At 39.8% G+C, this 26,260-nt stretch overlaps 3 protein-coding genes across 3 annotated transcripts; 2 read left to right on the top strand and 1 right to left on the bottom strand.

Moving 5' to 3' along the window:
* Nucleotides 1-181: 181 nt before the first annotated feature.
* On the top strand, nt 182-2,501 carry LOC130692536 (ubiquitin carboxyl-terminal hydrolase 14-like). The gene is made up of 11 exons (XM_057515667.2): nt 182-328; nt 426-604; nt 658-765; nt 831-945; nt 1,003-1,181; nt 1,242-1,330; nt 1,390-1,546; nt 1,628-1,693; nt 1,758-1,940; nt 2,002-2,107; nt 2,167-2,501. Exons 1-11 carry the CDS (start codon nt 313-315, stop codon nt 2,439-2,441), a joined length of 1,473 nt encoding a protein of 490 aa, XP_057371650.1. The 5' UTR covers nt 182-312; the 3' UTR covers nt 2,442-2,501.
* LOC130692521 (transmembrane 9 superfamily member 4-like) lies at nt 2,374-5,265 on the bottom strand. Its single transcript, XM_057515645.1, has 8 exons — nt 4,546-5,265; nt 4,324-4,479; nt 3,937-4,263; nt 3,704-3,858; nt 3,462-3,619; nt 3,099-3,358; nt 2,846-3,029; nt 2,374-2,781 (listed from the first exon to the last, which is right to left on the bottom strand). The coding sequence occupies exons 1-8, from the start codon at nt 4,962-4,964 to the stop codon at nt 2,542-2,544; spliced, it is 1,899 nt and encodes a 632-aa protein (XP_057371628.1). The 5' UTR covers nt 4,965-5,265; the 3' UTR covers nt 2,374-2,541.
* A 367-nt stretch (nt 5,266-5,632) lies between these two features.
* Nucleotides 5,633-20,885, top strand: LOC130692544 (ras-related protein Rab-23-like). Its single transcript, XM_057515678.2, has 7 exons — nt 5,633-5,795; nt 16,288-16,627; nt 19,519-19,640; nt 19,720-19,882; nt 20,225-20,304; nt 20,401-20,570; nt 20,689-20,885. The coding sequence occupies exons 2-7, from the start codon at nt 16,595-16,597 to the stop codon at nt 20,874-20,876; spliced, it is 756 nt and encodes a 251-aa protein (XP_057371661.1). The 5' UTR covers nt 5,633-5,795; nt 16,288-16,594; the 3' UTR covers nt 20,877-20,885.
* The last annotated feature ends 5,375 nt before the right edge of the window (nt 20,886-26,260 follow it).

A 26,260-nucleotide genomic window follows, 5' to 3' on the forward strand; every position in this document is an offset into this window, starting at 1 on the left:
CGGTGTATTTCAAAAACGCTTGACTTAATGAAAAAAATAGAAATTTTTCCGGAATCAACATTCAATTTTGAGGATATTCTGTGATATTCAACCAATTCCGATGAGCGTCAGTTTTTGCAGGAAAAAATTTTAAGCTCGACTAATGTAATATAATTTTAATCAATATCACGTCCGATAATATATCGATTTCGGCCGATTACGATATATCGGTTTGAAGGTAAGAAATTGGTAATAGGTAGTTGCAACTTGCGTTTTAAAAGAAAGCAACCGGTAAACTTATTTCGTGATTCACTGTTAAAAAAAAGAAAAGCAATGCCCATCTTCAAAGGTATAACTTGCGATCACTCATGGCGGTCAATGATTTATTGAAATCTAAAACATGTTGTCAATTGACTATTGTGTGTTTTCTATATATATTTTTTCAGTCAAAGTAAAGTGGGGCAAAGAAGTGTTCAATGATGTTGAAGCCAACACGGACGAAGATCCAATTTTGTTTAAAGCCCAACTGTTTGCATTGACTGGTGTTCAAAATGAACGGCAAAAAGTCATGTTGAAAGGTTCTACGTTGAAGGATAATGACTGGGGCAACATTCAACTAAAAAATGTAAGAGAAGGTTTACCTTGTCCAACCTTATAATTTTACCTAATCCTTGTTAGGGTGCTGTTGTTTTGCTTATGGGCAGCAAAGAGGAAGATGTTCCTAATGAACCGAAACAAAAACCTATTTTTGTTGAAGATATGAATGAAGATGAACTAGCTAGCGCAGTATGTTATCTAACTATAGCTTAGCTAATTACAGATTATATAGAGTATCTCATTCAACGTTTTAGCTTGATTTTCCATCTGGGCTTACAAACCTTGGCAATACATGCTATATGAATGCCACAATCCAATGTCTGAAAACTGTTCCTGAGCTCTGTGATGCTTTAAAAGACTACAAAGGAGGTATTGTAAAATATATTTCTTAATAGTTTAATACATAAATTTTCATATTAATTTTAGAGGTCAGTCTTAGTGGTGGAATGCTTGCTGGTTCTGTTACTGCAGCACTGAGGGATTTATACTCAGCTATGGATAGAGGAAATGGTTCATCCATTCCACCCTTCATCCTACTTCAAGTTCTTCATGCAGCATTCCCACGCTTTGCAGAAAAATCTTCCCATGGAGGATTTCAGCAACAGGTTACAGTTAATATTTACTGCATGGATGCATACAAACAGTTCTAACACCTTTCCTTCAAGGACGCAAATGAATGCTGGACGGAAATTCTTCGAATGTTACAGCAGAAGCTTCAGGCCAAGAATGGCGCTAACCAGTCTCGCCAATATTCGTAACATTTGTGAAATTTATTAGCACATTACTGTCTAGGAAAACAAAATCTATTTTCAGATCCATTATCGATCAGTATTTTGGCGGCCGTTTCACCTGTGAATTGAAGTGCACTGAAAGCCAAGAGGAGCCAGTTACCACAAGCGAAGAAAGCTTTTTGCAACTGAGTTGTTTTATTTCACAAGAAGTGAAATATATGCACTCGGGTCTGTTATCGGTAAGCTATAAAAATATTTTGTTTGGGATGCTTAACTAGTGTTGATTTTAACCGTTTTGCTAAAATCAAATATTTATCTAGAGGCTTAACGAGCAGATAACCAAACACTCGCCATCGCTTGGTCGAGATGCAATTTACAGCAAGTCGGTAAGCGGAAAGCTGAAATCATCCATGTTAAAGTTTGTTATTTAATGCTGCTTTCTTTATCCAGTCCAAAATCAATCGATTGCCAGCATACCTATCTATTCAGTTTGTTCGATTCTTTTACAAGGAAAAGGAATCTATAAACGCAAAAATTTTGAAGGACATCAAATTTCAACTCAATTTGGACGTATTTGATCTTTGCTCCCCAGAATTGCAACAGAAGCTTATTCCAATGAGAAACAAATTCAAGGTTCGAAGTGCATTGTTTTATGTTCACATGTCCACCTACTAAGCTGTTGGGGTCTAAATAGGAGTATGAAGATCGAAAAATAGAAGAGATCAAAGTGGTGAAGAAGCAAGTTAACGCTGAGGTGGAAAAGACCGACGTTAAGAAAGCACCATATTGGTTTGAAGATGGTACCGTCCATAATTTTTTAAAGAAGTTCATAAGCAAATTAGAAATATTTGTCACCTAGACATAGGATCAAATAACTCAGGGTACTATGAACTTCAAGCAGTTTTAACCCATAAAGGGCGTAGCAGTGGAAGTGGTCACTATGTTGCATGGACGAGGAAAGCAAGGACCAATCAGTGGCTACAACTAGACGACGATAAGGTTACGCCTATAAGCGAAGAAGATGTTCTAAAACTGTCTGGGGGTGGTGATTGGCACTGTGCCTATGTACTTCTTTACGGACCACGTTTATTGGAGATTGACGAAGGAGTGGACAAAATGGACACTACAGTTTGAATGCTCTGCGTTTTGTTACAATGTACCACGTATTCATCTATTAAATTGACTCAATCGAAAGTCTGTGTTTTTGGTACCATAACTCAAAAAAAAAGTAGCATTAATCGATTTTGACTGCGGCATAGATTCTTCGCACGAAAAAATGTGCAGCATAGAAACCGATAGTACCTGTTAAAAGCCAAAACGTGAAGCACATAAGTGCAGTATACCCAAAGTAAAGAAGGGTTGGCGTAAACTCAGTTATCTCCAACTGCGTTACAAAGTAGAATACTGCATACGCGAATACGTAAATGGCGGATCCACCGGAAACTATAAAACTACGCCACCACCAATTATAATCCTACTCGCAAACAACAAGAAAACAAAATTAGTTTTTTTAAAACAGTACGAATACTACAAATCACCTCTCCACATAGTTGAAAATAAACCATGACGATGGCAATTTGCGAACACGAGATGGCCAAAATGATGAAAACCAAGAAAAGGAATCCAAATAGATAGTAAAACTGATTCTCCCAAATTGCGGTAAAGATGAAGAACAGTTCGATAAACATGGCTCCAAATGGAAGAATTCCGGCCATCAAAGAACTGTTAAACAAGGTGTCAAGAAAAACATTTGAATACAATAAGATGTTGACATATTAGAAAAATCCTTACCAAAGAATGGGATTCATGTACCAAACTTGTTCTGGCACTTGTCTCGGAATTTGGTTGGTCCTAACAGGTTGCTCAAAGGGTGCCTTTCGATAACCAAAGTAATAACCGAGGAACACCAATGGGAAACAAACGAATAGCCAGAGACATAAAAGCTTCAACATTGTAGTAAACGGAACAGCACCACTGCTGTGCTTGCCCCAGATGAAACAGTTGAGGAAAAATCCCATCGCTGACATAAAACCAGGATAAAGGATGGCAGTCTGCATAAATAATATTATAAAATAAATATTACAAAAAAAAATAAAATAATGTTTTGTGAAAATGCTTAATCATGAGAAGTACGGTACAGGCAAAATTGCTTACAAGGAATGCAGCCCGCTTCCATTCTTTGCCTTTCATGGTTTTGTAAAGTCGCCCGGAGTGATATCCGGCTATAAGCCCCATAAAAACGTACAAGAAGATCGCAGCTGTCATCAGAGCTCCTCGTGATGCTGGCGAAAGCATGCCGAGCATGGCGAAAACTGGGGAAAACGATGCAAGAAGACAATGTTAGGATGTAACAAACAAAGATTACAAATCGAAGATCTCCTTTCTCGTATTCTTACACAAAATCACAACTGCCATGCAGAATATTTGGATACCGCTGCCGATTACAGCAGCAAAGAGTTTAGGATATCTCGGAGGGCGAAACACATCTCCATGGACAAGTTTCCAACCAGATTCCTCCATCGTTTCATCATTACTGTCATCTTGGTTGTACCTAAACGCGTAAACAAGAATGATGAAATGAATCCATCTTAAAACAATACAGTGATGTTTCTGTAGAAATAGCACAGACTTGGCAATGTCCCGCCGAAGAGTTCGGATGATGATCATTGTGAGAATTCCCGAAAGGAAAAACACGACGATCAACGAGTTAACGATGGAGAACCAATGGATTTGTACGTCACTCATGGCCAAATAAGAGTCCCAACGAGAAGCCCATCTGACATCCGATTGTTTCCACTCTACCGAATAGGTGAAAAACAACTTCGTTTTACCCACACGATTGATGTACTGTGGGCGAGCATTGTCAGAAAATTCACATGAATCTTCTTTGAACTTGATGTCTTCATGAGCCACGCTGCGCGTTTCAACTTCGAATCTTACAACTCGATAGTTTTCTCTAAAATTCTCAAATTAACTGTGTCAATAAATTGAATTTATGCAACTGTGTACAACTTACGAATCTTCACTATGATAATGTAAAATGATTTTCAAATGATTATTCAAGGCAACATTTTGATTGTGGAGGAATCCAAGCCTGTAACCATGCTCATATTGGATACTGTCAGACTCTTGTGTTACCACTCTGGTTGCACAGGGCAAATTGTCCACCAACCTAGAAGGGAAAATCAAACACCATTATTGATGATAGCTCTTTGACACTTTGGGAATATAAACTCACAAGTGAACAAAGTATTCATGTTCAACTTTGTTAATGACATCCTTGGCCATGGATTCTTCCCATGTCATTGGGGTTTCTGGACTGTGACACAACAACTTACATTTAATATCTTTCAACATCTTGACTTCGTAAGGTGTGTTCACAATTCTGTCTCCTCTCAGAACTTCTCCCAAGTTCTCGGATTTGAATTCAAATTTGTCATTTTTGGGACGACAAAAGGGCAAACTGTAGTAGGCATAGGGTAGTTGGGTGTGTGTGCTAGTTAACTTGATTGCTTTAACTTCGATTTTGTCTCCACTCTTGAACTCGACAGGGGCCACTCCTGGTATGTAGAAACCAGCACTTCTTCCAATTACTAATGAAAATAAAATAAAGGGCAGACAGATTCTAAGGAAGGCGCTAATATAATACGTGGACATTTTCACTGTGCAACAGATCACAATTCTGCAAGCTGTAACAACTGAGCAGACCGGTGTGAACACACTTATTCAATGACGTGGCGAGCTTCTTTGCGTTCTACCGAGAAGTTTTTCATGTACATTGGCTCTTTTTGTAATTATTAAGATAGCTTGAACTCTGACTATAGTTTTCCCATAACGACCAGCTAATCTGCCGCTCTGCTTTCGGAAATATTCACTTTTAAGTTCAACTTTAATGACAAATCGACAAGTTCAACTAGCAGACACGGCACTTAACGTAGTTTTGACAGAATGGCTAAAGGGGAAGGCTACTAGATTGTTTCTGCAGTCAACATAACATACCTCTTAGAGTGAAGACCAATGAGTGAGACGATTTTCGAGCAGAGGAAGTCGAGGAACGCAAATGCTTTTCGAATGGGAAACTACGACCACATAAATTTTTTTTTTATCTTTATCAAATAATAAGACTTCCATGACATAAAACAAAATTTTAGTTTGTTCATTGAGCATTGTTTATCTGCATGCATTACCTTCTCAAACTGGCTGGGTATTAAAAAGTCCCCAAGCTAGTTGAAGGCATCATTTAAAAAACATTGCCTCGGGCCATGAAGCTAAAGAGGAAAAAATGAACCACCTGGACCGAAAGCGAAGCAAGCAGTGCAGTTGCTTGTGAACCTCTGACTAGCGAAGTGTCTGTGCAAGTGGTAAACCTGGCCTAGACTAGCGTTGCATCAAACACAAATTCATCTTCCTTGCTTAACGGAAATTATCCTGAAGTGTTCTTGCGACGACGTTAAACATTTCGTTTAAAAGTTTGGTACTTAGCATCCAGTAAGTGCTTTCGTTTTTCTTTTTCTAAATATCGTATGTTTACCGTGCGTTGTTTCCATCACCGTAGTTTTAGTGACCTGGGAATTTTTCTATCGTCTATATGTTGTGTCTCATCTTTAAATAGTTTTATAGCTTTTCATTTGACGAATTGACTGCTTTTTTGTTTATTTCTTTAAAAAATGCAGTTGAGTGTTGTGCGAAACAATCGAATGCTTACTTTGCATGAATTGAAAGATTGACGGGAAAAGTGTTTGAGGTGAACAGAAAGAACTTAATTTATTTAGCGTGTCACCTTTTATTAGCCGTTCAATCGAAATGGTTCGCCAGTTGAAGCAAACGGCATTGAAAAGCTTCAGGAGATTAAAAAAGAAGAAGGAGCATATAGATTCTCTTCAGCTTGGTTTAAACTCATGTCATTGCATAGCTCAGACAGTCTTGGGGCATCTCAACCACCTGTCGTTTTTTAGCGCAGACTCCCTCCGTTTGACGACGAAGCTGGAGGATTTCAAAAATGAAAGAAAAAAAAAAGAACTAAAGAAGCAAGTTCTGAACAAGGTGAATACACAACCTGTGAGAAAGGAGGAGTCTAAGAAGACGAGTTAAGTTAGTTCTCTAAAGAACCAGTTAAGAAGCGAAACAGAATTTTCAGAATACCGCCATAAATGAACAACATGTCACGTCGTCAAAGTCCAGCAATAACTGCATCTTTTTCTTTTAATCAAAGCAAAAAAATTCATCCATTATTGTGCAATGGAGAATATCTTGGGCTGACCACCGTCATTGAAAAAAATTTCAGTCACTTTGGATTCTTGAACATCTGAAGTAAGAATAAACGTTCGAGGGCCAAATTTTGTTTACAAGATTCTCAGTTGATAGGCTACTTTCTTGTTGGCTAATCATTAACAGTAAAGGGGCTCGTCTCTTCTTATTTTTCTTCCTTTCCCGAATATACGCGATATTATGCACACCGTTTTCCCGGGGTGCGTGTGTGCAATTGTGCTGTTCCAAGTGCTCGTCAGTGGTCAGCGATGGTCGTAAATCAGAGCTCTCTACCATGGGGTCCCGACTAAAAAGAGTACGCAAATCACGCAAACAACAGCTACACGCGCCCGGCTGGTCATAACCGTCACTAGAATGCTTGGGACGTGCGGTCGCTGCTGTGCTAGCGTAACACATTTTTCTAGTCAAGTAAACATACGTGGAAAAGAATGGAACCATTGAGTAGAGCGTGATAACTCTGTTTTGAAGTTTCCCTCCATTACGAGGCGCGAGAATAGACGAGGCAAATGTTTCGATCAGTTGGTCAGTTACCTGATCGGCTGCAACGGTAGATTTTTTTTTTACGTGGTGACAATTCATTACCACACGACATATTCACCGCAAAAAAAAAAGGGGACGAAAAAAAAATTACGAAATGAATCCGTCAAGATTCAATACAAGGCCTTTTTGGTTGTTATCTGTTCTATCGGCATTCCGGCTTTTCAGGTTCATTTTTGTTGCTTTTTGGTACTGTTGTTTCGCCTCAACGCTCCGTTGATGGTTTGAAGGGGGAAGAAGAAAGACAAAAGTCACGCGACCTTGACGGGGAAGAGACAAGACAAACTTGTTGTCCTCTGGAGTCACAAGCGGCGCCGTCTTCGTCGATGACTTGAACAGCAGCAGCTACTATACAAACACACGGTACCTGATGGCAAAGAAGGCGGAGGTTCTTATTTCCTGCCCTTGACAATTTTTTTATTCGTATCCAAAAAACTAAAATCTTCCTATCTCTTCAAATACCTTTAGGGTATCGTTGAAATCTTTGAGATTACTGTATGTCTTTTCCTTTTGAAAATATTCACTACGTCTCCACTGATTCGTCTGGCTTTCACGTGCTGTACCTGCGCCAATCATTAATTGCGTTATAATTCGGATAAGCATTATTTCCCAACAGCTTTTTTTTTTTACGGTTCACATTCACCTTTGCATCTTCGAAAATTCTGTGCTCGAATATATATAAAGAATTTGCTACACAAATGCGATGAACTTTATGCTAAGGAAGTGCCTAGATTCTCATGGGCCATGAATCCAAAGAACAAGGAGGGGGGCCATATATAGGTGTTTTTTTTTTGTGCACATCCTGAGCGATATAATCACCGGATAGGCCGAGGGAAAGGAAAAATTAAATAAAAGTTTTCTCCATTTTTTTTTTGTCTGTACGTATGTCTGGGGTTTTATTTTCCCATGAATATTGGGCAAGAGAAACAAAACCAACGATAGTTTTACCTTTTACCTGAAGGAATAGGAAGAACATAAGTATGCTTTTCCGTCTACGCTTTTCTTCCAACACAAAACGAATAGGTGCGTAGGTGTGTGCGCACAGCATCCTTTTTTGACGACGGCGACGAAGGTTACAGATGCAATTCGGGAATTTGTTTCGAAATGAATTCGAGGGGGCGATTTTTATTGAGCATTCAACTTGTTCGTTTGGGTTCCCTCCCTACCGGTACAACACTAAAGAGGAGGTAAAAGGGTAGGTGGAAATACGGCCCCTTGGCTGTCAGAAAGAACATCAGGACTTTTCGCCCTGCAAGTTCCTGACCCCCTCGACGTGTTCATTTATTTCAAAAATTTTCTCTTTTTCTTTTCTTATTCAATATGTTATTTATAGCAGCCTAGCCTGTGTAAGCGAATGGCAGCATCATCGCAGGATACATATACGTTATGTATATCTGAACATGGAACACCGCTGAGAAATTGCTACACCAATCGTTTTGACCCGTCCATTTTCTCATTCAAACACGGCTGCCCCATGTTCAAACAGTTATTTAAAAAAAAAAAAAAAAAACCTCTCGCAAACTTCTAGAGAAAAAGGAAGGCAGGAACTTGCAAGCCAAGCAGTATCTTGTTCACGTGCGCATATCTTCACAGCGGCAGGTGACTCGACAACTGATTCCTAGAGCCTATTTTCATTTTTATTCTTTCACTTGAAAAATGGAAAAATATACAACTCAAGTAGTAAAGAGTAGAGAGAATCGCTTTACACATTGGCGAGTGATTTACAACGGCGCTACAATTTTTCCCACCGGGCTCCTTCTACATATCGGTGAAGAGCTTTGCCTATAGCGGTCGTGTGTTTGTGTATTGAAGAGACGGTTCAATAGCATTTCCCACACCTTGCAGCTATACGTACACTCTACTTTGTTTTTTTTTCTTCTTCTTTGCTACGTTAATGGAAATAGAAAAAGAAACGGAAACACCGTTGTTTCATTCTTTTATGAATTCCTTCTTCTCTTTTCAATGTGACAGCAGAGAACTCCTCTTTTGACACGGAAGTGAAACGACTGAAAAACGATTACTTTTTTTTTTTGGCTGAGCGACACATGCCGAGTGCAGTGACACGCCAGTCGATGAGAACGTTCGCACGACCTGCCATCATTGTCCGCTTTCAGTTGTTGCGCAATCATCGTCTCCATTTTCCATATCGCTTTGCGCAGACACATTTTTTTTTGCAGATGCGCTTATTGGCTCATTTTCTTCGACAGTGTTCCTAGAATGCTGACCTCCCCACTGTTTTGTTAATGCGCGCATGTATAATTGATGCCGCCATGCTAACTTTCCACTCTTCTTTTTCCTCACCGGTGTAAGTATAGCGACGCGCATCACGCAAAGGCGGCGTCAAAGTCTCTGCTTGTACGCGTGAATCTACGTAGGCTAGCATCGTCGTTAGGTATTGATGACCTTCTATGGAATAATGAGATATGGATGCCCAACCGGCAAACGTAAGAAGAAGAAAAAAGCAAATGTCTACTGTGTAAAGTACCAACCGAACGATTCATCCGGCGTGCGCTTTATGCCAAAGAGAAAATCATTGGTTGTTGTGTGCAAGCCGACTGACCCCAGACATCCGCCTAAATCATGCACAGCGATTGTCTAGTTAATGATGTACGCACATATCCTTGATAATTTGCTTCTTTTTTTTTCTCGAGTTGCGCCCGAAAAATATTTCTACCGAACAGCGCCAAATTCAAATGATTTCTGGCTGCGACTTTCACGTTTACCGATCACCATTTTACGCTCTTTTGCATAACTCTCACCGCTGTTTAGATTCCACCTTTAGTTATTTCGAGGTACGCAAATGAGAAGCAGGAGAGGTTAGAACATTAGGACCAAGAAGACAACAAATTTTTTAATCGCGTGCGGCGGATATGAGAATAGAAAGAAATCAGCAAAGAAAATGGGCGGACAGGCAGACATACCCGACCTAGTAATATTTGTCTCTATGTTATTACCATTGTGATCAAAATGGGTGTGCACATGATGACTAGTGTTGAGACTTAAATATAAGGCAGGTCACTGTAGAAAGGTCGCAGAAAACAGTCAGTCCCACTTTCCTTCTTTATTGCCAAGAATAAAAAGAACATTACCGCAAAAAAAAAAAAAAAAGCTCTCACGAATATCTTCTCTCCTGGTTTTTTAACAGGTGTATCCTGTGGGGGTCGGAACGTCAATTAAGGCAAGAAAAAAGATCCGCGTGATCTCCAAAGACACGGGGGGTGGGCGTATGATCCTGGGGTTAACACACAGACACACAAAAAGAAAACCCAAGGATATTCTGTTTCGTTTTCGATCGTGTCGAATAAAGTATCGGCTAATCCGATCCGCCCTCCCCTAGCGCGACTACGTAATTTGTCTATACGTGTCTGTAAATCTCCGTGAACTATACGGTTGGAAAACGCGGGTCGAAACGCGGCAATAAATAGCAGTCAAGATTTCTAATGTAATCAAATGGAGAGCGTTCGATATGGAAGGGCGGTCAATTGGAAAGCCCCATTTCAATGAACCCTTTTGGTGGGGTTCATTTTTCAGCGTACTGCGCTTAATAACATGTCGAAAGAAAAAGGAAAAAAAAAAATAAGAACCAAATTCAAAAGACCTGTGACAAATAAAAAAAAAAATGAAGTGCTTACATCCGCCGCGAATCAGTTAAAAAAAAAGAGTACAGTAAATAATTTGAAAACAGAAGACGAAAGACGTAAAAATAAATGCTGTACCAGGAAGAGATCAGCACCGCATCGCTGTGCATCTACGGACGATGGAACACCATCAAATTAAAGACAAGAAAAAAAAGCGTTTTTGGCCGTGAGCGAGAAGCGAATTGTCGGTCGTTGTTGGTTCTGTTACAGCAAAAAGCCATTGGGCGCGTGACTAATAACGAGGCTTTTCCAGACGACCACCGTCACATCAGCCAACACAACACAAACTCTTTCTATCCCCGTCCGTTTAAAAGTCCGGAAACTTTCACATTTTACGTTCGGCCTATAAAAAATTTTTCAATGATCGCAGCACGCGTAAAAACTGGTTTTGTGTGTTTGGGGTTAATGCTAATCAGTCTTCTTTTTTTTTTTTGCTTGGCCAAGGCTGCTGAACAGACTCGCACCACAAACGGAAGTAGATTTCTATACGTAGAAGAAGAGATGGCTACAACGTGTGTGTAACTAAGAGTATGTCAAAACGTCGAACATCAGCACCATAAAAGGTTTGACATCGTTCACAGAACGCCATCAGCAATATTGTGAAGTGCGTGGGGTTTGACGCTATGCGCACATATGGATGATAGCTGATTGATTATTGGCGCTTCTTCGTCTACGATGCATAATGCATTGGATGCCCGTTTTCGATTAGACAAAAAACTGGCTTTCCTCTTGTACACGTGGTTCAAATTCGGCTTTCAACTCTCGACACGACATTTTTCTTTCCAATAAAAGAAATTGGTTGACTTCCATGTACAAAGTCCTGTGTGTGCCTTGCGTGATGGCAAAACAAATCGTTGGAATTTATTGATAGATTTATTTATTTCTGTACAACTTTCGAATGGAAATCTTTAAAAAAAAAAAAAAGATCATTCGTGGTGTGTCACCTGCGTCTGCATTGGGCACAATGATCGACGATGACGACAACGTGTTATCCAGCATATTGATGCCTTTTCTCTCCTATTATCAATACGATGAGGATTTTGGAAACGTTCCTCAATTTCGAAATGGGAAAATTCTAACGGAAAAATCTTCTTTCATGATTAAAGCGCTCGTCATCATTCTGCGAGAGCGTGAGCTTCAAAAAATGTTACATATAGGTAGATAGATGATGGCGGGGAACATAGTTACCTAACGGTTGTTTGTTACGTTATATGTTATCTCGTTTTCAGAGAAACCCGTCGCTCAAAATCATGTCTCGACAATCGTGCATCTTCGTTCTTTTCTCGCCTCTCCAATTCTTTTTGTACTTTTTACACCTCAGAAAATAATGAGAACCAAACAAAAAAATTCTTCCATTTTCAACCGTCATGCTAATCGTCGGCGACCTTTTTGAAGTGCGAATCTGCCGTTATACGAGTGCGCTGCTTTAACAAGAATAGCAACACTCATAAATCCTCCATTTTCTCTCGCATTTCTCGGCGAAACCTTTCCACTTCGTCATCAGATACATCCGACAACGCCCTTCTTTCCTCTCTCTCTCTCTCTCTCATTTGGTAGTCATTCACCTTTACATCAAGAAGGAAAAGAGAGAACTCTCTTCGTCCACCTAATCTCTCTGTTTTCCTCTTTCTCACGAATGAAGGATCTAGTGCTTTATGCTCGTATGATCCATGATGATTATAGACTCACATTGCCAGTAGATAGATAGTGTAAATTACACACGGTATACCAGTAGTTAACATATGAGACTCGCCCACGGTGGCCCTGTCGTGTTACCTTCTTTTTAAACCATGAAATGTGATGCATGTTGTCTTCAGCTTTTTGTCGTTCTCATAAATCGTGTATCCTACACAACCATGACTGTGCGAGATTTTTTTTTTTTTTTTTTTTTCATTAACAATGTTGCTAGTGATGATGAACAATGAAGCACTTTTTACTCGTTGGGTTTTTCTTCACAGTTCGGTACGGTTGTTGGATTACTCCCGGCGCTGGATATCCCTGCTCTCTCTCTATATGTAAATGACGACGTTGAATGATGTCAGTCTGTCTTTTTTTTTCTTTCTATTGTACGAATGCAGGCTATGTAACTTTATTATTATAAAGATAAATAAGCTTTTTCTTTAGGTTCTTGTTAAGATTTTTCTGAAATAAGCTTCTTCATTTCCAAACCAGACTTTTTCTTTTAATTTAGGACTTCTGTCCAACGATTTCCGCGTATTCATGACAAAATAATCTATCTGAATGCTCTATCTGATGATGGACAGTTGTCGTGAACATGCCGGATCTGTCACGATCCAATACTAAACTGGGCTGATTAAAATCAGACACAACACAGGTGGTACTCTTGTTTCCATTGTTTACTGGACATTAAAAAACGTGTTTTCTTTTTTGTTTCTACTCTAATAAAAACTAAAGAATCAGGAGAAATAGAAAATTGGGCTTTGCTAAATAACTGCTTTTCTAGTGGATGGAAAACGAATTGAATTTTGATTGTTGTAGCAAAAACAGCGCGCGTCAGGTAGACGGTGGGAGGCAGAATCGTCAGCGATATTAAGTCGAGGATAACAACCTCATCTGTAGCGATTTAATGACACGCAGAAAAAAAAAGGCAGTAACTAGATGGAAAGCAATGTTTGGGGACAACAACCAAAGAAACAAGCACACACACAAACACACAGATAAAAAAAAAACCAGGGGCGAAATCAGGTTTTCAACGTCGCGCGACTCAACGGAATTGCAAGGAACTTTTGGGCGTTCTCAGGTGAATAACAAGTGGATTAAAAACCGGTTTTTTATTAGAAACCCCGAAGCGTGGGTTGACTGTTATTTTTTTTTTCTTTTAAATTTGCCGAATTTCTTTTGAAAGAGTTGACATCTCAGGGAAACAGGATCGAATGCCAACTTCTCGATCCTTATATGTGAACATTCTTTTTCTTGTTTGTTTTTTTTCTATTTTAAAGTGATCAAACGAGTCAGGTAGCACTCACCTGGCAAAGCACATTTCAAGAATAAAAACCAATTTCTTTTTCGAATCTTAATATAGTCTACCAGATAATTGTCCTTGTTTGTACATAACGAGTTGAATGGGTATGACTGCTTTCCACATCGCTAGAATTCTACGTCTAAGCTTATTGAGTTTGTGTAGTTGATAGAGTTTTATTGGAAACGTATTATTTAACGATGCCATTCATTCTTGGCATACCTACGCGACTAATGAACATCCAGAACGTCAACAGAAGCATTTCGTGATGCATTCACCGACACTTTGATTATTATTGTGTTCCGGTTTACAAGGCGTAGGAAAACGAGGAGTCACAAGAAAAAAAAAAGAACTGGAAATGATACAAAAGACAAGGAATGTTTTTTGTTTCACTCCCACCTGTTGGAGACGTTCGAGGACAATTGTTACATAAACCCACACACACACAAAAATGGGACCCTGAACAAATTAAACCGAATCTCGAAATTGTTTTGTCCGATGTATTTTACTTTGAGGAATTCTTCAGCAATTTGGAGATTTTCTTTTTTTTAAGAAAAGAGGGAGAGAGAAGGACGAAGAGGATGAAACGTTCCAGAAGAGCAATTCGCCTCTATGTCTATAGCGAGGGAAATAGGTAAAGCAGGGAGGAAGGGAGGGTTGAAAAGCACGACTTGACCGGAGGCTTTTGATTTTCTCGGAAGATTGCATTTGAAATTCCCTTCTTTTATTCATTCCCCTCAACATTCTTCGCCCTTTTGTCTGCCTGTTATTTCATTTTTCTCGTTTTTAGCTTCCCGTTTTTACTCGAAGCCGATATCACCTGGGCGTTATCGAACTGATCCTAGATGAATTGACTTTTCATGTCTTGTATATCAAATCGTAAGACGACAAAAGATTGCACAACATACAGCAATAGAATCAAAACAAAAACAATAAAAGAAAATGGAAATAATCTGCAAATTTCCTTTGCCACGGCATTGAATCCGATTCGAATGCACAAAAAAAAAAGCCACTTCTACTACAGTTATATAATAAAACAATTAATAACGTGTGATGAATGACGACGTATACACGTCTGGAATTCATTCGTTTTTTTCCCCCCATTCTCTTACCGTTTGGATTGAATTTCCCACATGGGAAAGGCACAAAAAAAATGTGGTGGTGATGTAATAGAGTATATGCATACTACGTTCGTGCAATTGTGATGATGGTGAAAGAGAGAGAGAGAGAGAATGTACGGATGATGAACGGTAACTGGAGATTCTCATTGTTCTTCTTTTTGTTGACAGCACAAGACCAAAGTGTGTTCCACAAAATCTGAACGCACGTTCTCTGTTAAGGAGTGGATTGCTTATTGTTTCTCTCTCTTTTTTTTTTTTCGTTTTCTTCTGTCGTCATTGTAATGACGCTCCTTTTCTCTCTTTTACTTGACAGTTTTCAGTTGTCTCACCGAGTATGTTGACCTCCTTTTTCCCTCAAACAGTATCTATTATGCACAACGCAGTTCCAGTGACAGAAAAAGCTCTGCAAGACACAGAACAAAAAAAAACATCCAGCAAAAGGGGTTCATGAAAAGGAAAGAGGAGAAATCCTAAAATAGGGTGGAGGAAGGACCCCATTGCGGTCAACTTTTCGTGACGTGCTAATCACCGTGACACAATCCGCTTTTATTCTTTTGTTTCGGGGATATATATTTAACGACAAAAAGAGAGACTTTTTGTATTGTGTTCCAAAATAACGGTGCAAACATTTTTGGACATACATACATCACAATATACTCACATCGAACTCTCATACGCCGGGGTAGGATATTCCACCACCCTGCGGCCAAATCCAATTGGCGGTTTCACGTGCGGACATGGAGACATTCATTCACGTTACCTCGTCTGCCGCCCGCCGCGAATCTCTGACCAACCAAAAGAAAAAAAAAAACGGGTAATCGGCAAGAATGGAATCGTCACCAAAAAACAATGGATCCCGCAACTGGGCTCGTCCCTAAAGAAACCATCCGCTGGTACCAATGACCTCCCACAGACATATTAGGATTTCATTACGGGTTTCTAACGGGTACGACAGAGTGAAATGAAGTAAACCAGAAAATCAACTCGGAACGTGACCCTTTGTATTTTTGTTTCAATGTGTAACAGAAGAAAACTCGATTTTCTTCTGGATATTTTTCATCTTGTTTTTTTTTTTACGTACCTCTGAAAGAGCTAGAATATCAAGACGAGCAAACATGCAAGATTTGTCACGCTCTAGCGGTCGGTAGAGGGCAAACGATTGAAAAGAAACGTTGTGGGATGCTCAACTGCCAGCGAAACTATCAAAAGAATTTCTTTCTTTTTTTTTTCAATTTTTCATTGGCGTAGAATAAAGTATAAAAATAAACTCTGGTCACGCCGTTGCGGCGCACTCATTTGTTATTTGCTTGCAGACCTACAGGCTATTCGTAATCTTTTTTTTTTCTTACCTTACCTTGTACATGTGGAACTCTTTATTCGGATGAATGTTGATGATTAATGAAGTCATTGTTTTCTCTTTTTCTCCGCTATATTAGTTACGCGCGCGCAATGCTTTAGTGGACGACCGGGAGCAGTGAAAAGCAAAACATAAAAAGGCAAGAAAAAAAAAAGAAAAAAGGACGATTCGGTGCGGTGTAGTAGTGGCTGGGGCGATCGACTGATCCCCGAGGCCGCTTTTTCCTCGTGAGCGTGTTGGCCATTTTTGCGGTTTACACGAATAGTGTACAGACATCTAGACGACTGCTCGCCATACACGCTGTTACAGACGATTTCGTCTACATTACGAAGGAGGGGGAAAAAAAAAGCCTCGTCGAAAACCACGTCATCGCCACAACGGGAGGAATGAGGGAGGAGGACCTGGAGATCGCCGTCAAGGTAAACTTCCAAAAAAATTCATAAACACTTTTCGCCATTTTTTCGCTTCTGTTGTCTGCCTTCGGACACTGTCTGCATGCACGTATAAGCAATAATAATAAGGCCACCGCTGTTGATTGAAGATATAAAAGGAAACGATGACTAAGGCCAATATGTAATGGGCGATTCGATTGTTGATTTTGAATGTTCTCGCCAACTTTTCTCCTCTTTTCGATGTGTGTTTTAACTCCTTCAGAAGTTGGAATATATTTGTCTTATTATATGGCTCCGCAAAGTGCGGAAAGATTGACGTTATCCTATCCATAACAATGATATTTTAGAAATAAACCTATGCGTGTTGGTCAGATTGCGTGTGCGTCCGCGTTCGATGGCCAAGGTCGAAAACAGCTTTCGGCGTGCGTTCACCATCATCCAAAGCAACAACACACAAAAAAAAAAAAAAGGTTTCAGATTGGAGCCCTTCTGCGTCTTGATGTTCTAATTGCCGATAGCACTAAAGCTCTCGTGTAGGTCTTTTCCAGTATCAAAATTTCCTTCTTTCTTTTTCTAATTCTCTTTTCCCATTTTCTTTTTCTTTTCGTTTTTCTCGCATCTTATTTTTTGTGTGCTCGACCCTTACCCACTTTTCATTTTCTGGTTACCTCACCCTTCCCAAGAACTGTTCGTAATGGCGGTGCGAGAGGTAATCGCGAAAATGCTAACGTGGGTAGGAAAATGTCTTGAAGAAAATGAGAATTTCCAGCGAAAATTGAATGCTTCTACAGCCCTAGAGCATTTGAATGTCCATGGTCATTTTTGCTGATGTAGCTCTTCCTCCTATATACATAAAACGTCATTAAAATGAAAAGAAAAGGTGAATGGGGAGGAGTAAAGGTGTTTTCATAGCGACCAGCGTAGGCGTCATTATTCGATGGCCCTGGCCAGACTGGAGATTCTTTTTTTTTTTTTATTAAACACTTTTGAGCCGATAGTTTAAGAAGTGAGAGATGGCTGTAGTGAATTACAGCGTTTTGATGTTGACTGCTCTTATAGTCTCATCACGGCAGAAGTGGGAAACGGTTAAATGTTTGTACGCAATTTTGCCAAGAGGAGATGAAAAGGCGACGGCATTTATTGCAGATGATTCGCTTCGAAATGGGACGTTTTTACAATGGCCGTTTATTTTTCGTTCATCGCTTTCCCGCCCCGAGTTTTTCTTTGCATCCCACACGTTCGTCAGGTCGATAGATATAGGCAAGTCTTACAGACAAAAAGAGAGAGAGAGAGATGGTTATAAACATTTTTTTCTTCTTGTTTGTGTGGACGAACGAATAAAGGCCGTCGCCAAAGGCCCAACGTGTAAAAAGAAGGAGGAGCCTCACAGAAAAAAAAAGCAGTCGAGATAAACCACTATTAAAATTAAAAAATGGAAATAAAAATAAGAATACCGTTAAAGTAAAAAAAAAAAAAAAGCGAGTCGGCTAAAAAGGATTCAAGGCAAGGAGTTATTACTTATTAGCTATTTATTATTTATGAAAAAAAAAAAAAACGAATAGTCAAATACGTGCAATAAAATGGAAATCACCGATGCTGACTATGCGGCAGTCGGTATAGATCAAAGAAGGTAAACAGCTGATGCAAAACGCTCGTTCGTTCGTTGTAATACGTACGTGCACTGCACACACGGATGAATATGAAAGTTTAGTTTAAAAGGCCACCAGACGATGGAACGTACGTATGAGGTAGATCGTAGCATCTAAACTCTCTTGACTTATTGAATATTCCCTTTTTTTTTTCTTTGCTCGCAACCAATAGAAATTCGTCGCTTGGCATTATACCAGTGGGGTACTTAATCATTTTGTTTTTCTCATGTGGGTGGAGGAGATGTTACTCGTGTACGCTGTTGTAGGTCTTATGTCGAAATCAATTCGTATTTTTTCGCTTCCCCTTGCCATAAAAAGAAACAAAAGATCAAACGTTACTGTGATCGTGATTTTGTTCTATTCCCGGTACTTTCGATTTTTCATTGAAATTCCCAATCGTAAAACAAAAATATTAGGCTGATGTAAATCTGTTTCGCTTTTATTTCGGACGAAATGGCGTTTTAGATAATAAAATGGTAAAAAGAAGCACAACGGTGTCGAGGTCGTTCAACTTGCGCGCCGTGTGGAAACTAAGAGAAAGAACACGCGATTTAGTAATAGGAGTATAACTATACGTAATATAATACGTAGTGGATTTTCATCCTAAGCCAACCTTTTTATTTGTGTATTTATAAAGTCCAGCATAGTGTCCCTTTTGATTATGATGAGCCAGAAAAATTGTTAGCCAAATAGAATTTCTACTTCATAAAAACAAAACAAAAATACAAGAGACAACAAAAAAACAAAACAAATTCAACTGTTACAAGTAGTTTACGGGGTTCTTTTCTTAGCCTGGACGGGATTCTATAAAAAAAAAAAAGAGACGTTTAAAAATTGAAAAAAAAAGAAACCCTTGCTTTCAACATGTTACACGACCCGACATACTTCATCTTAATTATGGAGTCTTGTATCTTGATGGATGTCACGGCATTCGTGAAATATGCCCGCTAAGGGCAGCGGTTTCGATCTGCGTGCCAAAACATTCTTCACTCACCCGTTACGAAAGGGGAAAAATAAAACAAAGCGCAGCGCCATATGGGAAATGGGCTGAGTTCAACAGTGATTAAGACCTTTAGTCTTCATTTATTTTATTTTTTCCAAGCTATTCTTTCTTCTTTCTTATAAGTCGAAATAATTTACTGCTTAACTGAGAAGAAGAAGACAAAAAAAAAAAAAACATGTTAGTTTAGCTCGTTTTCATCTCTTCTCGTTCTATAATTCTTCTATATACGTTATCTACCTTTTTATTTTTCCGGCCATGTGCAACAGGTGGTGATTGTAGGCAATGGCGCCGTCGGCAAGTCCAGCATGATCCAGCGCTTCTGCAAAGGCGTCTTCACCAGGGACTACAAGAAGACGATTGGCGTCGATTTTCTCGAACGGATCATCGAGTATGGACCCATGCATAATCAAACTGTTTCCCTATATAACGTCATCCTCCTCTTACATTTTGTTTTTGGCTTGATTTAGGGTCAACTGCGAAGAGGTACGGCTGATGCTGTGGGACACGGCCGGCCAAGAGGAGTTTGACGCCATCACTAAAGCTTATTACAGAGGCGCCCAGGCGGCGGTTCTGGCTTTTTCCACCGTCGATCGTGTCTCGTTCGACGCCATCCGCTCGTGGAAGAAAAAGGTGGGTTCTTTCCGCGCTCGTTTTTGTACGTGTGATTTAGAGACGATGAGGTCCGGGGAGAAAGAAAACAAAAATAAGGAAACACACATAATAACATACCACCATGTGTCTATAATGATGACGATCATTTCCAATCGAAAACACGAAAGAAAGAGGAACGAGTTAATGGAAATCGCCAAAGTTCTATCGATATGGCGAAAAGAAATTTGTGGGCTGCGTCTGTGTGTTTTGTTTATTTATTTATTTATTTTTTTCAAATCCCAATTTCAAAAATTTGTTTAAAGGTGCGGTTGGCTATTTGGAAGAATGAAAAATGTTTTATTTGCTTATTGGGGAATTCAGGTGGAGGACGAGTGCGGTGAGATTCCTATGGTGATTGTTCAGAACAAAATCGATCTGGTCGACCAGGCCGTCGTTGATGCGTAATAAACATTTATCACGAAATTTCTTTCACGCAGAAAAAAAAAATGAGAAAATCCTAATATTTCTTTTATTTGATTACAAACAAAATCAAACAGCGAAGAAGTGGAAATGTTGGCACGCGAGCTCCACTGTCGCCTGTACCGCACGTCGGTCAAGGAGGATTTGAACGTCAGTCAAGTGTTTCAATATTTGGCGGAAAAATATCTCAGTCAGCTGGACGCTTTGGACGATTATTGCACGGAACCACCTCGTTCCATCACCATAGGTAAGTGGGCACTTTCATTTACATTTTGTTTTTGTTTTTGTTTTGCAGTTTTGCTTTTACATTGCGGGATGCTCACTTTGCTTTTGTTCTGTTGATTGCGCACCGCTGAAATCAATAGATGCTTTCGTTCCGCATTCCGGGAACGGATTCAACGGCCACCAGGACACGAAAGTTCAGCGATTCCAGCGCTGGGCTTCGCGTCTGCCGCACATCGTGGATCGGGATACCATTCGACTGCAACCGTCCAACCGCAAGAATAAGATAATCATTACGAAAAACAAACTGAAGAATGCCTGCTCTTTCTGAGTATACACAATTTATACGCGAAAAAACACAAATATCAATCAAGAAAGGAAAAAAAAAAAGGTGGGGCGGAAAAGAAGAGAATGCAAAACAGCTAATTGGATGCGAAGAATAAAATAGCGGAGCAGCAGCAATCAAACGAGAATGATATCGTTAACCAAAAGAAAAAAAAAGAAAAGAGAGAGAACGATGGAGAAACGCGGCAACAGCTGATGGTGAAAATGACGAGACAACAACACACAGATGCACAAACGTTATTTTGATGCTCTTTTTTTTTTTTGTTATTATTTAGAAAGAGAGAGGAAACAAAAAGTGGAATGGCGTAGGGTTAGGGCTACTCCTCCTGTTATTAGCTATATCCTGCTACATCTAGCTTTGCTTATTTTTGGCATTCGTTCTGTCTATTTTGGTGCCCATTTGTTTTGTCGGTTCAAAGGAAAAACACGAGAGAAAACTGAGTTCTTTCTTTACACGGCACCTGGCTGCAGTTTGATACGTTATAATCAGCTGTTTGCTGCGTAACAAGCTTTAAACGAATAACAGGTTAGTCCCTAATTTTAAACTCCTCCGACAACAATCAACGAGTCCCCCTCCCTGTCTCTTTGTTGTCTACCATCTTTTTGTTTTCTTCTAAAGAAGAGAAAGAAAAATGATTTCATTTCGGACCAACAGCTGCGGCAACTGCGCCAAGTCCTCCTCTTATTGCATGTGTGTTTTTTTTGTTTTTTTCTATAATGGGGTGGACTGTATATATTTACTGCTGCTATACAATCACCTCTTTTACTGTTCACTATCGCGAATGGACTGGTTTACCCCCCTCCAAGCAGGTGCCATGCCAAGCGACGACAAACGAAAGTCGCTCAAGTTCTTCTGTTTGTTTTTCTCTCTTTTAAAATATTTTTTGATTTCGGGCTGCTCTGTTTTATTTTTTATTTCATCGCGTCTTTCGTTTGTTTGTTTTTTTCCTTCATTCCGTTCTTTAACCTTCGTATGTCTCCCCTGTGTTAGTGATTGTACCAGATTCGAGGAGATCGGGCAACCCCTGTGACCGACTTCTGATTATCTTTCTGTAATTTGTACATTGGAAAATCAACAGCAGGTAGAAACGTGGAGCCTAAACAATTGAAGAACAGTTTGTAACACCAAACACAAGAGATGAAGAAAAAGTCTATATTTAAATAATAGTGATAATGCGACAGAAATGCGATACCTTGTTGGATATTCGCACCCCTCCCCCCCCCCCCCCCCCCCCAACTTTGATTTTAAACTATACAATACTACTATATGTCCCCCATTTTTAAAATAATTGTATTTCCAATTTTGGAACAAAAGTTGCGTGTCACATAACGATTGAATCGGAGAAAGAAATTGTAAATAAACCCAATAAGAAGATTGTCCGTGTTTTCACTCTTTTTCTTTTAGGCACGTTGTGTGTGTGTGCATACGTTTTATTAGCTGCTACACGCACGACTGGGCGATTGCCATCGAATTATGCAAATAGCGTCGTCGCTCGGTGTCGACCACATCGACGCACTGCGTGCTTGCGCATCACTTTGCGCAGCTCGAAATTCAGGAACAAAAAAAGACAGCTGGCGTAGACCGCCGCTTGTGCCGTCATCGCCGGTCGATTAGAGCCACAGGTGATTCGTTATTCACGAGCTGTTGGCCCGTACGAGATGAAAAAGGCGTTTTTATTTATTTATCTTTACGAGGTTTTTCTTACTTTGTTTTCTTCCGCATCCGCTTGATTGACCTCGTGAAATCTACCGCCACCTTCGCCTTCGTCTTCCCTTTTTTTTTTTTTTTTTTTTTAACAGTCAAACGCAATCTACGGTAGGGTCATTCAAATGTAAAACATCAGCAAGTAGAGATGATTAATACCGACATCCCTCCTCGTAGGCGATGCAACGATTGTGCCCCATGCTGAAATCTCGTTTGTCGCATAACTAACGATGCTGACGGGCGATTAGAACAGTGGCCAATAAAGGCGTCAACAATTTTTCAGGCTCGTTCTTTTTCGTTTTCTAAACGAAAATCACATTCTTCTCTCTTTTGCTGCTGTACCTTATTCTTTACAGTTAGGCACGCAATCTTTTGCAACGTCGAGAAAAATCCCCTCACTCACCTTTTGTTTCCCCCGAAACGCTTTCACGGCCGATTCTCTTTCTACAATACAACAGTGGGCTTGACAGGTGTGGCAGCTTCAGGTTCATCTTCGGCTAATGCATTTTTCCCACTTTTTTTTTCTTTCTAAAACGTTGTTTAAATGCATCAGCAATCTTGTTGGAAACAACGGCTTCTTGCACAGCTACAGGGGCTTCCATATTCAAGGGCCCTAGCAACGAGCTAAAGATTGACGAGAATGCGTCGCTGTCGTGTCTTGTCAGTTCTGCGCGATCGAGACAAGCAGCTGTTTTTCTTCGTGCCATGGCCGCGTGATTGGTGGGGTACCTAACCAGACGATGGGTGAAAACGAAAAAAATGTTGCATATACAGTCAAGAACGCACGACGCTTAAACAACAAAGTGTTCGTGAATAAAGAAGTTAAAAGACGGCCCGATCTATTGGCGCCCCCCCCTTTTTTTTTTTTTTAAACTAGCGCCATTGATTTAATTTGACGTGGGATTCCTTAGTCTCGATGACTGATATATATACCGAACTTTAGAAAACTATAGAATGTGCGGCGGTTGTAACGCTGGCGGTGTAGGCCCCAGTCGTATCACATCATCAGGTAAGGAGCAGCGGGAGGTTGAGCACGCGCTCGTCCGCTTTCTACACGTATCTTGTCTTGTCAAGAATCTCAAGATAAAGCATCATAGGCCTCCAGTCAACTGATGTGCTTCTCTATTTTGATAAATCATCCCCCTCCCCCCAACAATTTTTATCTAGTTTTGCAGTAGACCCATGGCTCGTTCCAACCGAAAAACACACGTGGTATCACCAAAAGGTAGACTCGTTAAAGAATGTTTATCATAGTGCCACATACATCGAGGTCAAAGACTTCTCGTTTTCGAATCTAGCAAAAGCGATTTATTGTGGAATATACGTTGACAAAGAAAACGTCCAGAGGTAGGAGTTTCGGTTGTGATGCGCTACCCGATAAGGGTATCTTGCTTGACCAAGACCTGAACCACCTGAATAGATGTCGTTAGAAAGCTGTCGCTATGATTTGCGCTCTCCTATTTTTTTCCGAAAGGCACCTAGAATGAATTGCCATCAACTTTAACAGTTAGCAGGTTGTAAATTTTACGTATAGTAGCTAACAATGTAGCGGATGACGTGTGTTGCCTGATTTTTTAATCTCTTCAAATCTACCTCCCTACGTTTTTTTTTTTATTTCTCCTTTCTCTCTCGTGCTCGCCCCATTCTATGACCCCCATTAAGCAACAGTGCCCAAATCGGGCGAACGTGACTTTTGGAACTCACAAACCAGAGGTCCTTCAGGGTGTACAAATAAATCAAACCGAAAATTCCCCCCATCAATCGCAAAAAAAAAAATTTTAGAAAGATTTTTTTTTCGTTTGTTGTTGAGCATGTCGCCGAAGTCTTTGATGTACAATCTAGCCTTACATGGAATAAGAGTATTTTTTTTTCTTAGAAAAAAAAAAAGAAGTTTAACACCTGAGTTAGTCACGGGTCGTGCTCATAAAATAAGAGAAGTTGGAAATTCAAACGAACAGAGGCCATCGTAAGAAATTCATTTTCTCGGGATTGATGCTGTCGGACTAGTATAACAATTATGCTTGTCCGAACTATTATATCTGATGTGTCTCCGCTTTGTAATACGCACTACTTTCGAACACATTTTGAAAAAGAAAAAAACTAGAAAAAGATTCAGGACACTAAGCGGATTGAAAGAAACGGGACATTCAGTTCATGGCACTGAACGTTCGTTAGTCCAGTAGTTAACCAAACGTCTCTCCTACAGATATAAGAAAAAAAAAGGGAACCGGTTTGTTTTGTATCGTTGAAAACAGCGTCGGTCGACGGGCCGATGAGGACTAAGTGTCGTAATCATTAAGCCATTACCCGGTTAGTTAGTTAGTAACGAAAAGGAGAGCACAAGAAAAAAAAAAAAAAAAGAGTATTACATGTGTGGCGAGCAATTGACCATAGAGGTGGACAGAATGATTAGATGGGTGTGAAAATAAAACGGGGAGCAACAAACCAAAACTATCTGAAAGCCAACGGTAAACTGCGTCGAAGAAGAAAAAAAAAAACAACCGCAAAATGGAGACGGCAGAGTTTTTTCGCACGAGCACACCTTCGTTCTCACACCCGTCCTCTTTCTTCTCTCAAAGTCCACGTAAGGGTATAGTAGTACTATTTCCGTACCCCCTCTGCGTTCGCTCCTCCCTTCTTTAGTTGGCTCATCGTTTCACTAATTTACGACTGTCTTTCTTTCTTTTATCTTTCTTTTCTTCGCCTCGTCATATTCAGTGATTAACGTGCGACATCGTCAGCCGGCCGTCTTTTAACTTGCACATTATATTCTTCTTCTTTAAAAAAAAAAACATAAAGGATCGACCGACTGTTGTAACCATGGAATTAAGGGCGGCGAACCCAAAAGGATTTCTGTATTTTTTTTTTTTCACATTTTTGTTGGTTGTTTTTCTTTTTTGTTTGGGTTCTTTAATTTTATAGTTTAGTTTCCTTTTCTTTTTCTCTATAGACTCCCCACCTCCGCTTATAAATACAAATATCTTTTCATACATTTTTAATCAGCAGCTATGAGATGTATACTAGGCGTTTTTAATGGGGCCTCGTCTGACTGGCGCGCACACAAAAGCGATGATCAATCGCTTGTTTGGATTGCTGATCTTTTTTCTTTTCCTTTCTTTGCGGTGGGAATAGGGAAGACAGAAAACGTATAATTTTTTTTTTTTTTTACTATCGGAAGATTGCGAAATAATAGATAAAAACCACACAGAGCGATACGTAACTCCAACATTTTCTTGAGGCGCAAAAGTCTATAGTATTTTTTTTTTTTTTTTCAAACATAGATAAATGAATATCGAGCGACATTAACTGAGATTTACATAATCGTTCATCATTGCCGTAATCATCGTTCATCTTTGCATTTACAGTTTTCTTTCGACCCTCTATTTTTTCTTTCGTTTTCCAGTTCTTGTTTGTTTCTCCTCTAGTCGTCCTATTTCACGTATTTTATTTACCATAACCGGCAAAACTAGACGCTGTGGTGAAACCACGATTTGCCGATTTACATAGTTGACTTCATTTCGAACTAATTGGAACAAACACTGCCATCAACTCTGATCACTCTCACAATGATTTCATCATGCCCCCTTTCTGTTGCACCCTCTGAACTAAAACAAAAGATTATAAGAAAGTTCCAGTCAGGTTTTTTCGTCGGTCAAACCCTAATC

The sequence above is a fragment of the Daphnia carinata genome, chromosome 1, assembly GCF_022539665.2.
Source record: "Daphnia carinata strain CSIRO-1 chromosome 1, CSIRO_AGI_Dcar_HiC_V3, whole genome shotgun sequence".
In the NCBI taxonomy this organism is placed as follows: Eukaryota; Metazoa; Arthropoda; class Branchiopoda; order Diplostraca; family Daphniidae; genus Daphnia; species Daphnia carinata.

Excerpts from the sequence above, each read along its gene's own strand:
- LOC130692536 (XM_057515667.2), top strand. Across the intron at positions 1,331-1,389 it reads AACCAGTCTCGCCAATATTC|ATCCATTATCGATCAGTATT; the intron begins GTAACATTTGTG and ends ATCTATTTTCAG. Across the intron at positions 1,941-2,001 it reads CAATGAGAAACAAATTCAAG|GAGTATGAAGATCGAAAAAT; the intron begins GTTCGAAGTGCA and ends GGGTCTAAATAG.
- LOC130692521 (XM_057515645.1), bottom strand. The coding sequence starts at position 4,964 with ATGTCCACGTATTATATTAGCGCCTTCCTTAGAATCTGTCTGCCCTTT. Across the intron at positions 3,859-3,936 it reads CTTCGGCGGGACATTGCCAA|GTACAACCAAGATGACAGTA; the intron begins GTCTGTGCTATT and ends TTACGCGTTTAG. Across the intron at positions 3,359-3,461 it reads GGAAGCGGGCTGCATTCCTT|ACTGCCATCCTTTATCCTGG; the intron begins GTAAGCAATTTT and ends TTATTTATGCAG.
- LOC130692544 (XM_057515678.2), top strand. The coding sequence starts at position 16,595 with ATGAGGGAGGAGGACCTGGAGATCGCCGTCAAG. Across the intron at positions 20,305-20,400 it reads GACCAGGCCGTCGTTGATGC|CGAAGAAGTGGAAATGTTGG; the intron begins GTAATAAACATT and ends AAAATCAAACAG. Across the intron at positions 20,571-20,688 it reads ACCTCGTTCCATCACCATAG|ATGCTTTCGTTCCGCATTCC; the intron begins GTAAGTGGGCAC and ends TGAAATCAATAG.